We start from the raw sequence: 14,465 nt of genomic DNA on the forward strand, positions 1-14,465 counted from the left end.
TCGTGCGATTTTACGTCAAATTGCGTCAGCACGTACTGTTACGTCGTCGTCTTTATCTCAGCTCCTTTTCCAGAGGAAAACAAAGCCAGTTAACGCTGGAAGTCGGTGAATTATCATAAGAAAATAGTGCCGTTACACGATTTGTAACCGCACACCAAAGCAACACGACAACATCTAACGGTAGGATACCCACGCAGTCGTTACACTTTCTATGTCGTGAGAAAATGCTTCTCCTTGCTGTTTGTGTCGCCCTGCTAAATAAGCTAGCGCCGTCAGATGAACTCCGTCTATTTGCTGGAGTCAGAGTGCTGCCGTCAGCCTAGCCAGCGTTAGCTACAACAGGTCTTATTGTTATGATTGCTTTGCCAGTCTAGCAATCCCTCTGTACTGTTTTACTTGTGTTGGTCCTGTAACGGTAACAACAAACCGCTTGCTTTTTCGTAGCTGTTAAGTATGCGATGTTATGTAAACTAGTTTGTTTATTGATTGTCACCATTTAGTGTGAATGTTACATCGTTAGCTGCTGATTTTACTCGAGTAACGTTAGCTGTGTTCATCACCAGTGCTGTCATAAGCCAGCTGGGTTAGCAAAAACAGTTAGCAGACACAGTTCACTGCTTGTAGTCAGGCAGTTAACAGAGCAGCCCTTTGTTCCTCGGGCTTAAGTTGCATTTCAGTCATAGCTAAGTGAATTAACGCTTACTTTTAGCTAATCCGTTTTAACATCAGGCGAAAAGTGCAGCGTTTGTCACATAAGGTTTCGCTGTGAAATGACGTTTACATAATGAGTAGCTTGATATTGTGTCTAACTGTCGTACCTCCTTTGAGGACAGTCTGAAAACAAATACATTTTCACCGTCTGCTCTTTCCCTTTAGGCAGTGGAAAGCTTGAAGGTCTATCAGCTCTCCTCATGATATATCAGCACTAAGAGGACTTCCAGTAAGTATTAAATAGCATGTCTGTCAGCATTGTTTGAGGTTACAGATGGTATATAGATTATACCATCATGTGATTATTATGGTCCTTAGTTTGACTTCATCTCTAGATTGTTTGTTGTTTAGCATCAGAGACCTTAAGTTAGTGTTAATTGTGATCATGACACAAATGGTAAAATAAAAAATGCTTTGGTAACAGTTGACAAACAGTACTGAGCAAAAGTGCAATGAGGATATATCAGCCTCTTTCAAAACACCTAAAGAGTCAGACTGAGGTCAGTATTTAGTGTGACCTCCCTTTACAGTTAGCACCTCTTGAACTCTCTGGGGCTAGACTATCTTGAGGTTTTCTTAAATAATCTTCTGGTATACCAGAAGATTAAATAAATCTAATATTGTCTGCACAAGGGAGTTCAGGACATGTTAAGTGGATAGGAAGATCACACCAAATACTTTAAACTTTAGCTTGTCGAAGTTGTTTTGTTTTTTCTGACATATTTGCATGTTCAATACTGTATACATGTTTCCTGTATGTTCTGTTTGTCATTTAGCAAAGAGACTACTGTGGAATAAATATGTATGATCATTATAACCCTGCTAAAATAACAAAGCTTAAGGTGGCTAAAGACCTCTGCAAAGTGCTGAATTTGTTGATCAGTTGTAGACCTAAAACAATAATTTGAATGAATCTTGAGTGCTGATTTTCCTTTTTCAAAAAGAATATTACTAATATAAGAAAATATAATAATCCCTTTAACCATTATGTACAATTGTCTTCTTTCCTCAGTACTTGCTAAGGATGGCTAGTTGTGGAGAGGTAGACCACTCTGTTAGCTCACTTCCATCCAGTAAGAAAGGCAGCAACAGTGGTGGTGGAAGTGGAAACAGTGCAGAATCCTCATGCTCTGGCTCCAGCAACTCGTCCCCAGCCCTGTCTGTACCGGAGTGTGCCATCTGTCTGCAGAGCTGCGTCCACCCAGTCCAACTGCCATGCCATCACGTCTTCTGTTTCCTATGCGTGAAGGGAGCATCCTGGCAGAGCAAACGCTGTGCTCTCTGCAGACAGGAAGTACCGGATGACTTCCTGGAAAGGCCTACACTTCTCTCTCCGGAGGAGCTGAAAGCATCTGCAGGAGGGCGGGGTGGAGCAGCAAGTGATCACGCCTGGTATTATGAAGGCCGCAATGGTTGGTGGCAGTATGATGAGCGAACCAGCCGCGAGCTGGAGGACGCTTTCTCCAAGGGCAAGAAAACAGCTGAAATGCTGATTGCTGGTTTTTTGTATGTAGCCGACTTGGAGAACATGGTGCAGTACAGGCGCAATGAGCACGGTCGTAGACGCAAGATGAAGAGGGACGTTTTGGATATCCCCAAGAAGGGAGTGGCAGGACTGCGTTTGGACACTGAGGGTGTTACTGGGGCCATAGGGGCAGCAGGCCGGGAAAACTCTGCTGATGGGGCGGATACCACAGTAGCAGGCGTACAGCAGCAGGTCACAGGTATCTCCTCTACCGTTACAGCCCCTCCAGCCACTGCCAGACCTCCCACCTCCCTCGGTGGTCAGCCTGGCAGCAGCAGCAGCCCCACGCTGGAAGATGCTCTCTCCCAACTGCAAATCAGCCCCAGGCCCACAACTGCTCATGAGCGGTCTGAGGCTGGGGAAGGGGAGGAAGAAGATGAGGAAGAGGAGGCGTCACCCTCCAGGTCCTCTGACCCTCACACCTCTGTGGACGAGTCGGGCTCTGGAGACTGGAGCGATGACGAGGAAGAGGAGGATGAAGAGGAGGAGGGGGGAGATGGAGAACGTGTAGAGCCCTGGGAGGACAGGCCACGGAGGCAAAGACTGAATCCAGAGGACAGAGCCCCTCCTGGTGCAGAGTCTGCCTCTCCTTCTTCATCCAGTAGCAGTGGAAGGTCCAGAATGCCTGATGGCCAGTGTACAGTGACTGAAGTGTGAAGTCATAAATGACAGCACCATCACCAAATGGCTATGTTCCATTTCATTAATTTATTCCTCGCTGTATGCTGTCGTTCATTCTGTCATGGATCAGATGTGGGTGGATTGCTCGGTAAAAAAGAAATTAAGCGAAACATGCTCCATGTTTTTAGGTAAACAACTCAATTTTAGCAATCAAATTTGGTGCCTCAGTGTGGCTCACAACACTCTGGATGTATCTGTATGATCTGTTTGTATATACCCTGCCAGTAGAAGTAATGCTGGGTTTTATGTTCCAGTACTGAGCGTGCTAGCACTGAGACAGGAAGGACAGCGTGGTAGTGAGTCAGATGGATACAGCATGTTGTCGTGAGCCCTGATATCTCATAATTGTCTGTCATGTGAGGTAGGTGTAGCAGACTTATTGTGGTGTTTAGCTGCCATCAGTCTGCTCACTTGTTAACATTTGGTTGCAAGCATTTTGAGTGTGCTTTTTGAATTCCAGAAAAGTGGAGGTAAAAATGGACTCACCACCCTGCTTCTGCCTGTCTTCTGTATTCTCGTGTTGAAATTGAATATCCTAATGCCCAGAGGTTTTCTTGGAGCCAGATCTGTGACATTGGAGGGATAAAGCATAAATGGGGATGTTACTCCTGGAAATGGAACCGTGTCATTATCATTATCATCAACAGCTGCATTGTAATCATCTACACCTTAACTCTCTCAGCTAACATAGCACGCAGAAACGGGCTCGTTAGAGCTCAAGTCATCTGACTACTCTTGCAAAGAATTTAATTCTTGATAACTTGTTCCCAACCTACCTAAATAATTTCAGATTTAAGTGATTATGAAGTGTTTCCTTCAGAATTCTTACATTTAACTGTTTAACTTTGGGAAGTGTGTCATTTCAGAGTAGATTGAGGTTTGAAGGAAACTTCAGGTTGTTTATCCAGACAAAGAGAGAAGAAGCACTTTGCTATAAAGCATTGTAGGCTTTGTAAGTACACACTTAATGTGCTTCAACATTGTAGCTCCAGAGCCCACAGGATTATCTGGCTACCTGCCGATGGTTTGTCTTTTTAATTGACCTACAGCTTCTAAAATCTGTGGAAATTACAAGTCCTGTTTTAAATAAATGTGTGTAATAGCAGTACATATCAGATTTATTTTAACATTTCCCAGCTTTAGGTAATTGGCATTTTAAAGTGAAGTATCAGTGTTTTCCTTCTAAAGCTGCTGAGGCCTCTGTAGCCTCATTAGTATGCCTGTTGTCCCTGACTGAAGTATTCTCAATTGGTGTGTTTCTAAAGCTTGTAATTTGTGCATGTTTGAAGAGAGAGTTATTTTAACACTACTGGTTGGCAGGATGATGATATTTTTTCTGGTTGAGTAAATGTTTTTAATTTGTGTTTTGTTTTGTTTTTTTGCGTTTCTTATGGCTGTAAATCCTCTTATGTATGACGTCTGAGGCAGTAAGAGAACAAGAGCGTGCTGCTGCTGTTGGCCATCCTGCAGAGATTTCAAGTTCGGTTATTTTTATATTTCTTACATGCTTACATCATCAGCTCAGTCTTAGACTTAACATTCTAATGAATAAAGTTTGTGTAACTGTTTTTGCTTGGCAACTTTTTTGTTACATGGTTTGTAATTTAAGAATAAATTGTGTCATTTTATCATCCTAAAATGAGAGTAGTTTCATAGTCTTGTCTCTGATTATTAGTATATGCTTTTGCTTTTTTTTACTGTGGGATAGGTTGCATGTTAGTTTAGTTTTTCCTTTGAAAGTAAAGCTATTGAGTGTTACATAAGTAGGACTATCAATGGGCCCATTGTTACTAAGATTTCACCCCATTTTCTCCACACTGCTACCTCAAGAGATTTTTAAGGGGGGAAAAACCCATTCTTCCCACTGGATGAAAGGGTGAAGTATTCAATATGTATTATTCATATAAAATAGCATCCAATATGATACTATAATACTATAATTAAGCAGCTGGAATGTGGATAAAAAAACATATTGCAGTATAGGGAAAAGTAAATTAGGTTTCCATTAGAAGCTACAAATACATGGTCAAAATAGGTGTAACAAAAAAAGATACTGTTTAATATGTACACAGTATGCAGCACAGACTGTTTTTCTGTCACTGGAGGCAGAAAACAAGTGTTTCTGTGCTGGAGATCATAATGAGGCCTTGACTTTCCCTCACTCACCTTAGAGGTGTTTGGTATTCTGACCGCAGCAGCTATCGGCGCTCCAGCCGGGTGTCTGGCCAGGAAACATGACCTCTGGAAGGAGAACAGGAGATAAAGGCCTGGCATCCTCCGGGGATCTGTCCTGTTCTTGACATTTCAGTCTGTGCACTGTTGTGCTTTTGCAATGCCTCATTTGCTTTATGGGCTCATTTTAAGAAATGAGAAATGAGCTAAAAAAAAATAGCACTAAATATACATATTTTAACTGTTTAATTTGGCCCTGCGCTTCAGCATCTTTCCACATACACAGACGAGAGCCACTGTGCAGATTACTGAAAATCAGCCAAATAATGCTCTACCTACAGCTAAAAATCTTCCAACAGAATAAAAACAGCGAGTGGGGCTGATCAAGGCCACGGCGACGCAGAATGAGTACAGAGGAATCTGAGGGATTAGCTGAACCAACCATCAAAACTGAGGTAAAAATGAAAGAAGTGCTGCAGCATTACTCAATCAGGCAGGCAGATGCTGATGCCTCATGCTTGTTACGTCTCATGAGTATCTATCTATATGCTGCTGCTATCTGTCTGCTTCACTTAGGCTCAGCCTGGCATGATCTGATCATTACCATAATCACATTTTCAAGGGACCTGGAGTTCATTTGCTAGACTGATGGGAACAGAAGGGATTTGGAAAATGAAGAATAAAGTCATTTAGGTATTTGCTTTTATCAACACTACAAATATATGACTATAATATCAATAAAATCATACAGCATATTCACTGTTTATCAGACGTACTTACATTGCAGGGGTTACATCAACATAGAGTCTCCATATCCAGGATTAGTCTGCAAAGTATTAATGAAACAAAATCATTCCTCAGGTCAGCTCCAGCTGCAGCACAACTCATTAATCTTTAGTTATAAATAGGAGGCTGCAGCGTCCGCCTCTAAAGATTCACCTCAAAGAAAAAGTGGAGTTTTATTTATGGTTTTAATTCAGTTTTTTATCCAGACATACTACCCTCATTCCATATTTTCCAACAGTTATGTTTGCAATATACAACCAAAAAAATGCATTATCAGCATCACTGTTTGTATACTTGTATCTCACTTCCTACTTTTGTGATCAATTGGTGTAATGTCACATAGAGAGATCCCAAATGGAATACATCCGAACCATTATGGTATGTGATCTTTAACCATCACTGTATTAGAGGCAATGACACAGCTGATTTATGGAAATTCAAACTTTAGAATTTCCATAAATCAGCTGTGTCATTGCCTCTAAGTCATTGCAAACACAGAAACCCTTTCATCATCTCAGAGTCCACACTTTAGACACACCACATTCAGCTTATATTACATCAAAAGCACTTGTAAATGTCTTCAGCACACCAAACAACTAACACTTACTGATGTCAGTCTGTAGAAGTTTCTTCCACGCATTTTTGACTACGACACAATTTTCCAACAATGTCTCAGCTGAACGACTTATCTGACCTGACAGGGTTCTTAGGAAGGTGAACACAGACACTCATCTGTGTTTGGATTTACTGGCTAGAGCCTGCAGGTTAGCTGGACCGCCCCACACTGTCCCAAACACATCCTTCTCAGTCCGCAGAGCCTCTGATAGAGGGAGCTCTCTCCCTGATAACACCACATTCTTCACAGCCTGGATCACCGGGGCCGGTCCTTTCGTATAGTGACTGAGCCAGTTTTCAGCCCGCTGTAGGAGCGTCTCTGCACCCTCCTCTGCCGGGGCGGCCTCCAGGACTCCATCTGCAAGTCCAATCTGCAGGCCAAGTTCGGGATCCACTTTTAGAGCACCACCAAGCAGCTTCAATGCATTCTGGCTTCCGACAATGCGGACAAGTCGAGCAGCTCCACCCCAGCCTGGGACCAAGCCCATGTGTTTATGGACAAACTGGATCACACTGCCAGATGCCATCAACCTATAAGAGGGAGACAAAAGTGAGACCATTATCAAACATTTAGATGAAAGGTGTTTAAGCAAAGGAGAGTTTTCTTTTATTAACTTATACAAAACTTCACCTGAAATCGCAGGCAGTGGTGAGTTCTGCACCTCCTCCCAGCGCTCTCCCCTCCACCAGAGCCACAGAGATGAGAGGCAGCCTGCACTGAGGAAACTATTCTGTCAGCACACTGTGGCGAACATTACATAACAGCTCCTTTAAGTTCAGACTGGCTGAAGCTGTTTTAGTCCGTAGGTTAATAAAGTAGTCAAGGGAAAATGGCAGTCCTTACCTGAGTAGTCTTGTAAGAGAATTCTGCATGAACATGCACATCTTCATGCCATCCTGCAACTCAACAGAAACATCATTTGGAAATCTGCAGGCAAGTAACATCCAAGAGACACTGAGTGTGCTTAAATGGACATTAATAACCCTTTCACGGTCAGGTTTTTGGGTGTCCAGTTTAGGTGTTTAAGCATGTAAACACCTATTGTGAATGAGCAGGATAAGCCTCGTAAACAGTTCAATCATGTCAATTTGAATGCACTTACTGAGACAAAGAGAGAGACATGCAGGCACACAGATTAACTGCAGCAGTATGCAGATCATTTGCTACCTGTGGGTTAGATATCGCTCTGACGGCGTTGAGGTCCGATCCAGAGCAGAACGTTCCAGCAGCACCCTGAACAATGAGGCCTTTACCGTCTGTCCAGCTCTCCAGCTGGCTCACCCTCTCCTCCAGATCGATCATCATACTGCCTGGGAGGAGCAAAAACTCTAAGTCTGGCTGCAGTGCAGTTGGTTTGTTTATTTACATATCTCTACTATTTCACTTCTCAAATGTGTAAAGTACAGGTAGTATCAGCAGCACACCTTCAACCATCCCCTTTTTCTTTCCTTTTTTTTCCATCACAAATCACAACTTTTTTGCTTCACCCTTCTACTCCGGTATTTATGTGTTTGTTTGTTTCTTTTATTATGTGTGGTTTTGATCGTGTCTAGCTCTGTGTGGTTATTTTTAGTTATTGCTACTATTGTAAAAACCACTTGTCTATCAAGGACAAACAAGGGTCTTGAATCTTGTGACTGATTATATGCAGATGAATTTCATCCTGAGAATACCAAATCTGTGCTCATGAATCTGTGGAAATATACAGTGTTAAATATACAGTCATTTTACCAGAGAAGGCGTTCATGCGGGAGGGGTAGTTGATGGTCAGCACGGCAACACCACACTCCTGTTTGAGCAGGTCGATGGAGCCTCCAGGAAAAGCCGACAGCTTCTCTCTGATCTCCTCCTGGTTGAAGCTATGGACGCTGGAGTGCACACAACCACTGCTCTGTCTCTGCAGCAGCCTTGGAGGAACAACATTTCTAAAATTTACTAAAATCCAGTCAAAAGCAGTCAATCAATAACATATCCAGCTCTAACAGAGGGTTAAAGACAGGAACGGTCTCAAATGGATGCTTCATTTAACTCCTACACTGGTATATATACAGTTATGGCACACAATAGATTTAAGAAGTAGGTTTTGACATCATATTAATGTCCTCTGTCTCTCTACATGGTTGGATGTGGGCTTTGAACTAAATTATAAACTAATTTTAAGCAAACTGAATATGTACATGTGTGATTATGGTATAAGCAAATGGTATGCATCATGGACATCAGTCTGGTGTTGCTCAGGACTGAAAGTTAATACTTTCATTTACAAACAGGAGGAGGATGAATGCTTTTAATACACCCCCTCACCTCCTCTCTGTAAATCAGCCTGAAGGAGGCTTGGCTGGTACTAAGCCAAACAAACATACTCCTAACACATAAGAATGAACCATCTCTGATTGTGACTCATGACTACAATGAGTCACAATCAGAGAAGTTACTGCTTTTATAGATTGGCATTTCACAAACCTCAGCACCTCAGAAATGCAGTTTGGTGGTTAGATGTGTCTCTGTTTGTGATTTATGGACAAATAATGTGGGTTCAACTCGGTACACTCGATGCTCCTTTATTTATTACTTTATTTGCCCTCACCACTACGGTGATAAACAATGCTGGCTGGTATCCCTTACCTCGCCCAGTCTCCACGGCTGCTGCCACTCCTAAGGAGCTGTCGCCTCACTGCACACAGCACCATCCTGCAGCAGCGTGGAGATGGAAAAACGTGGGAGAAAATATTTACTTTTAACTTCATTACTTTATTACTATTGAAAAATTGAAAGAACTGAGCATTGACCAAAGTAAATAATTATATGTGTACATGTATATGTATGCTTATGTATAAGCATGTGTTATTTAGGCATGCATGTGCTCTATGTATGTATATACACATAAGGATATCGGCAGCAGGATATTTTTATTGATAAAATTATGCTTTTATTCAACGGTATGCACACTGAAAAAAATAAAACCGTTGATCACAAAAAAAAAATATTAAAAAGGAGGTGGGCACAAAGTTTGAGGAAAACGATCATTGCCGAGATATCCTGCTGACAAAGAGACAACAGTAGCAGCTATTGTCTTTTTAGTATGCACAATAAAAACCATGAAAATCAAATCAGTCCCTGTGACAGAATTAGACCTCCTTCGCAACAGACATTTTGACTTGTCACCATAAGAAAAACACAGGTGAAATGATTAACTTTTACAATGGCTCTGTTGTAATAAAGTGTCCCAGTGTGACAGCCAGCATGCACAGGACTCTCAAACTGATACAACTAAATGGAATTCAAACAATTATTGCAATTTTTAACACTTGTGTACTACTATGATTTCTTTGGTAGCTCACAGATGCAATATGATAAACAGCTTGTGTTTCATAGACAAATTCTCACTATTATCTGTGTGGTAACTGCAGCAGGTGCTGGTGTAAGAATGTATATGATATAAAGGGGAATTACTATAAAGCCGCAACACACAGGTGTTTTCACCCCCGTTGTCTAATTAGGCCTTTGTGACATCAGCAAACGGTAATTAATTCCGAGCAGAGCTCCACCAAACTTTAACCTGACGGTCTATTCAGCTGCAGTAATTAAAAACACCTGTGTGGGAAATTATTGTCACTTTCTGTACATAACAAAGCTGCTACCATAACGTCTGACATTTTGGGAGATTACTTTAAAAACTCAATTACTGTGCGCGGTTTAATTGACCAAACTGTAATATACTGTTGATGTCACCAAACAGGACACGAGACACATACGTTTTATATGTAATATTTGCTTGCTGTAGTGCTATGTATTATTTTTTGAATGGAAAACACCAAACATTTTTTTTTTATCTCGATTGCCTTCTTTCGTGGTTGAAACCACTGCAATACGGAAGTACAAGTGACGCATAAAAAGTTTTGAAGTATTTTATAGTCTCTTGTCTTGCTGTAAAGCCTTTGCGCCGTTGAATGTTATCTGGAAAATGAATGTCACGCGGAGTTTAATTGTCCGTTTCTGAATTTAATACGCGCGCATACAAGAATTGAAGGAAATTATTATATTTTATGAATTGTTTTTAACGTGTCGCTATGATAATTGCAAACCATTAATCAACGAAAATGAGAGCACCAACCTTGCTTGTTGACAGTCATATAGTGTTACTCTGAAATTCGTCCCCCCGGAAACAAGAGTGCTTCGAAAGTAGAGAAAGGCAACACACTAATGTAGTTCCTCACTTTCCCCACACGGGGGCGGAATAATACCGACAGGCAACTTGGTAAGAAATGTTCCAAAAATTGCAAGAAATTAGAACATTATTTTTTTTAAAAACTCAGAAAAATGTCAAGGGGGGGAAAGTTAATAGTTAGGGGAAATATATTATAGCTAGTTATCTTAATCACATTTTTTTTGTTAATTTTGTTACAGAATTATTATAATTTTAAAAGTATGTCTCCCAGGTTATTTCCTTTTTTTAATTATTTTTTAACTCTTTTTTCAGGTATTTTTTGTTCTTTTTATTTATCTGTTTATTTCTAATAATTCCCTGCTCATTTCGGGGTCATTTCTTCTTTTGTTGCTAATTGCCTTCTTCCAATGTTTTTGAAAGAAGACAAGCCAATTTGATCTGGTTTCAGTCACCTGATGCACAAAGGCAAATAAAGGTCAATCCATTACAGATGTAACTGTGATACTGTAATAATTTACACAACACTCTACAAGCTATAACTTATTGTTGAACATTAGCTATAATATTATTAATCACAGGCCAATGTACTGCACAGAGAGATCTGCTCTTTGTCTGTTAAAACTCTGTAAACATAATACTGAGGAACTCTCTCTACGGACATGTCCTTATTCAGTAATGAAAGAGGGCTTTAAATAACATCAACAAGTTATAATACAGTGTTGGCAAAGGCAGCTGACAGTTATATTAACAAAGCCTCTTGTCAACTGATGTTCTCATTTTTGGACTGTGTGTGTGAAGGTAAAACAGCAAAATAGCAGGTTTTGTTTGATTTAAACCTTAAAAACATATTTTCCTGGCACCAGTGAGCTAATGAATCTTAAAGGTATTGTCGCTGTGGAAGCTTTCAAGTCTTAACACCGTGTCATCATCATATCAAATAAAAATAGATTTGGTTTCATGTGTGGCCAAGCCAAACAACCCAAACCGAATACATCATCAAATGCCAGTGGTGAGTACGCTAGGTATTGTTTTCACAGATATTGAATAATGGGTTTGGAATAATATCAAAATCAAGGTTAGGACTGGGATTACGCAACATGTACTTTAACTATTGATTTATGGGCCATATTTTGGTTTATAGGACTTTTGCCTTTAAAAAGTATCTTTCAAAGAAGCAACCTGTCTTCGAGGAATGGTCTTGTTCAGCATCTCACAAACATGTAATGTCATACCAAGAGGGATTACCACCTTTCTGGAGGGCAGTAAAAAGTGTGAATTGCTCTGGGGGTCATGCAACTGTGCAAACACAGACAGGCATAAACTACCATGGACTTGTAGGCTTAGACTAAATGATTTGTCCTAACATCACCAAAGCATTTGTGTAAATACTGAGGCCTGTAAAGATTTGTACAGTTTTATATCTGTGTAAAGACAACAGATGGAAGGTATGAAAGGATATAAGTGAAATGTTCTGAGAGTGAAATCTAGAAATGACAGTATTCAGACAGTGAGGCAAACAGGCGTAAACAAACAAGCACAAGAGGATGATATACAGACCCAAGAGATGTGCAAGAGAAGGAAGGAAACTTTGCCAAAGCAGAGGGAGGCTGAGACACTTCCTGTCCTGTGGTCTGATCTATGGTTACTGAGAGCATAAATCCTTCACCTCTATCCACACATCCTCTACCACTATTCACAGCTCTGAACACACTGTATCTGTGAAAGCAAATACTGACAAGGCCAGAGACACCTGGATCAAAAGTCCTCTACTGTATTCACATAGCAAAACCACCTAACATCTGTATGAAATCCAAACTTTGGAAGGACATTGTTATACAATTATATTCAAAGGAATCGCTCACACTAGACATTTTGCAAATACCCTTAACCCTTTGAAACCTGAGCCAAATGGCTTGATGTTTTTCAAAAACATGGGAAGAAAGCAAATAAGCAATGAAATGACACAAAAATTAGCAAGAAATAATTAAAATGTGTGAGAAAATTACCCAAAAAGTTAGTTTAAAAAAAAGTAAGAAAAAGCAGGAAAAAGGAAAAACAAGGCAAACTTGGGACTTAAGAAAGTACTTCTCTGAATCTGAACTTGTTTTGGTCTGAGAAAGTATTACCTAGTTGCTCACTGCTTTTTTTCCCATGTTTTTTTTTAAGATATACCACCAATCTGCTGAGGGTTTACAGGTTTAAATACTTGTGAAAGGTGTCTGTAAGCAGCACAAGAAAAGTGATCTCGCTCAAGTGCAATCATTTACTTGGCTCAGCTGTTAAAGACACACCATCCTATTGGATTTGATCATATATTTTGTGTTCAGACCGATCAAGTGTGTTTTCCACTAAATGGATGGCTTTGTGGCACCACATTCCCTCATGACTGTATCTAAAACATAAAAGGGCATCAAACAGGATACAGTGTACTGCATCCAAGACTGCAATAGACTCAAAGGTCCATACCTTGCCAGTCTATTTAAAAGTGGGGAAGGAATTCAAAAAGGTCAATGGGACTCATCCCGAGTGAGCATTCCAGACACGCTGACTCTCCTTCTTGCTCTGTACAGTACTTTGAGCTAGGTCAGGCAGCCTGCAACCTGTCTCTAAATATCACTCTGTGAAGTGAAGCACCTGGAGGACATGGTGGTCAAGTGGAATCTGCATGTGTAGTGTAGTTTATAATTATGTGTGTGTGTGTGTGTGTGTGTGTGTGTGTAAGTGATTGACTATGAGAGTTAAGTGTGTGATGGACTGGCTATGTGTCCAGACTGTTTATACTGTTTTAAACTTTAAACTTTAAACTTTCATTCCTGAAACCATCATCTCACTGTGCCTGTTCACATCCATTCATCCACTGCTCAGCCCCTTCAGTCGTTTTGATTGAAGTCGGCCCCGCTGTTTTATGATCTGTCCGGATATCAGTGATGAAGCCGCAGACTCCAGCTGATAATGGAGGCCTGTCTGAAATTACAAACTGGATAATGGCAGAGAGAGAGAGAGAGAGAGAGAGAGACTTCAAACATATTTCTATATGCATGCACAAATGTCACTGCTTGCATATCTGTGTGTGTTTCAGCGTGGGATGGTGCGTGCGTGGCCCCTAAAGTGATGCATCAGTGTACTGATCGATATGCAGCTGCCTGGGGCTCCACAGGAAGTCAGGGAATGCGCTGCAGTCAGCATGACTCTCTATACCAACTCACCAAGATAGGAAACACACACACACCCACACATGCACACACACAAACACACACACACACACACAGATCAGATAAGTGCCAGTAAGGGTCTATTTCAGGGCAGGAAGAATGGCAGGTTGGCAGGTGCCAGAGACTCTCGGGGGCCCGGAGGTTTCCTGTGAGGAGGGTTAGGGAGGTCAGTGGAGCTGGAGGGCAGAGCCAGGAGACACTGGAGGGCCAGTGAAAAATTCTCTACAGCAGCCGCAACTAGGGTGAGGGATAGGGGTTAGCAAATCACAATGCACAGCCATTAACAAGACAAAATGCAACTATTTACCATAATATATGTTATATATTTGAAACCACACCCTAGTTCATTCACAACTCAGAGACATCAAAACCACTCCTAAGTAATTCAATATGATCCTAACCTTTTCTGGAATAGGAGGGAAATATTCTACTAAAATATGCAAAACATTTACTCATGCACTATACTTAAGTTAAGTTTGGAGGTACTTGAGTATTTCAGTTTTATGCAACTTTTAACCCACTACATTTCCTTTGCATGATCACATTATAAATACCTGCTTCTTGATGGATTGAATGAACAGCAGGAAAGGTTTA

At 40.9% G+C, this 14,465-nt stretch overlaps 2 protein-coding genes across 2 annotated transcripts; one reads left to right on the plus strand and one right to left on the minus strand.

Moving 5' to 3' along the window:
- Window positions 1-52: 52 nt before the first annotated feature.
- On the plus strand, window positions 53-4,556 carry LOC121945611 (E3 ubiquitin-protein ligase rnf146-like). The gene is made up of 3 exons (XM_042489879.1): window positions 53-180; window positions 877-940; window positions 1,724-4,556. The coding sequence occupies exon 3, from the start codon at window positions 1,736-1,738 to the stop codon at window positions 2,891-2,893; it is 1,158 nt and encodes a 385-aa protein (XP_042345813.1). The 5' UTR covers window positions 53-180; window positions 877-940; window positions 1,724-1,735; the 3' UTR covers window positions 2,894-4,556.
- A 1,799-nt stretch (window positions 4,557-6,355) lies between these two features.
- On the minus strand, window positions 6,356-10,632 carry echdc1 (enoyl CoA hydratase domain containing 1). The gene is made up of 7 exons (XM_042490471.1): window positions 10,606-10,632; window positions 9,117-9,182; window positions 8,223-8,398; window positions 7,659-7,801; window positions 7,335-7,387; window positions 7,122-7,202; window positions 6,356-7,021 (listed from the first exon to the last, which is right to left on the minus strand). The coding sequence occupies exons 2-7, from the start codon at window positions 9,179-9,181 to the stop codon at window positions 6,604-6,606; spliced, it is 936 nt and encodes a 311-aa protein (XP_042346405.1). The 5' UTR covers window position 9,182; window positions 10,606-10,632; the 3' UTR covers window positions 6,356-6,603.
- Between the last annotated feature and the right edge of the window lie 3,833 nt (window positions 10,633-14,465).

This window comes from Plectropomus leopardus, chromosome 7, assembly GCF_008729295.1.
Source record: "Plectropomus leopardus isolate mb chromosome 7, YSFRI_Pleo_2.0, whole genome shotgun sequence".
NCBI lineage: Eukaryota > Metazoa > Chordata > Actinopteri > Perciformes > Serranidae > Plectropomus > Plectropomus leopardus.

Bases quoted from the DNA above. Each gene is read 5' to 3' on its own strand.
- echdc1 (XM_042490471.1), bottom strand. From the start codon at position 9,181: ATGGTGCTGTGTGCAGTGAGGCGACAGCTCCTTAGGAGTGGCAGCAGC. The intron at 7,802-8,222 runs GTAAAATGACTG...TGCTCCTCCCAG, and splicing joins CCGCATGAACGCCTTCTCTG to GCAGTATGATGATCGATCTG. The intron at 7,203-7,334 runs GTAAGGACTGCC...TCCTCAGTGCAG, and splicing joins TCTCTTACAAGACTACTCAG to GCTGCCTCTCATCTCTGTGG.
- LOC121945611 (XM_042489879.1), top strand. From the start codon at position 1,736: ATGGCTAGTTGTGGAGAGGTAGACCACTCTGTTAGCTCACTTCCATCC.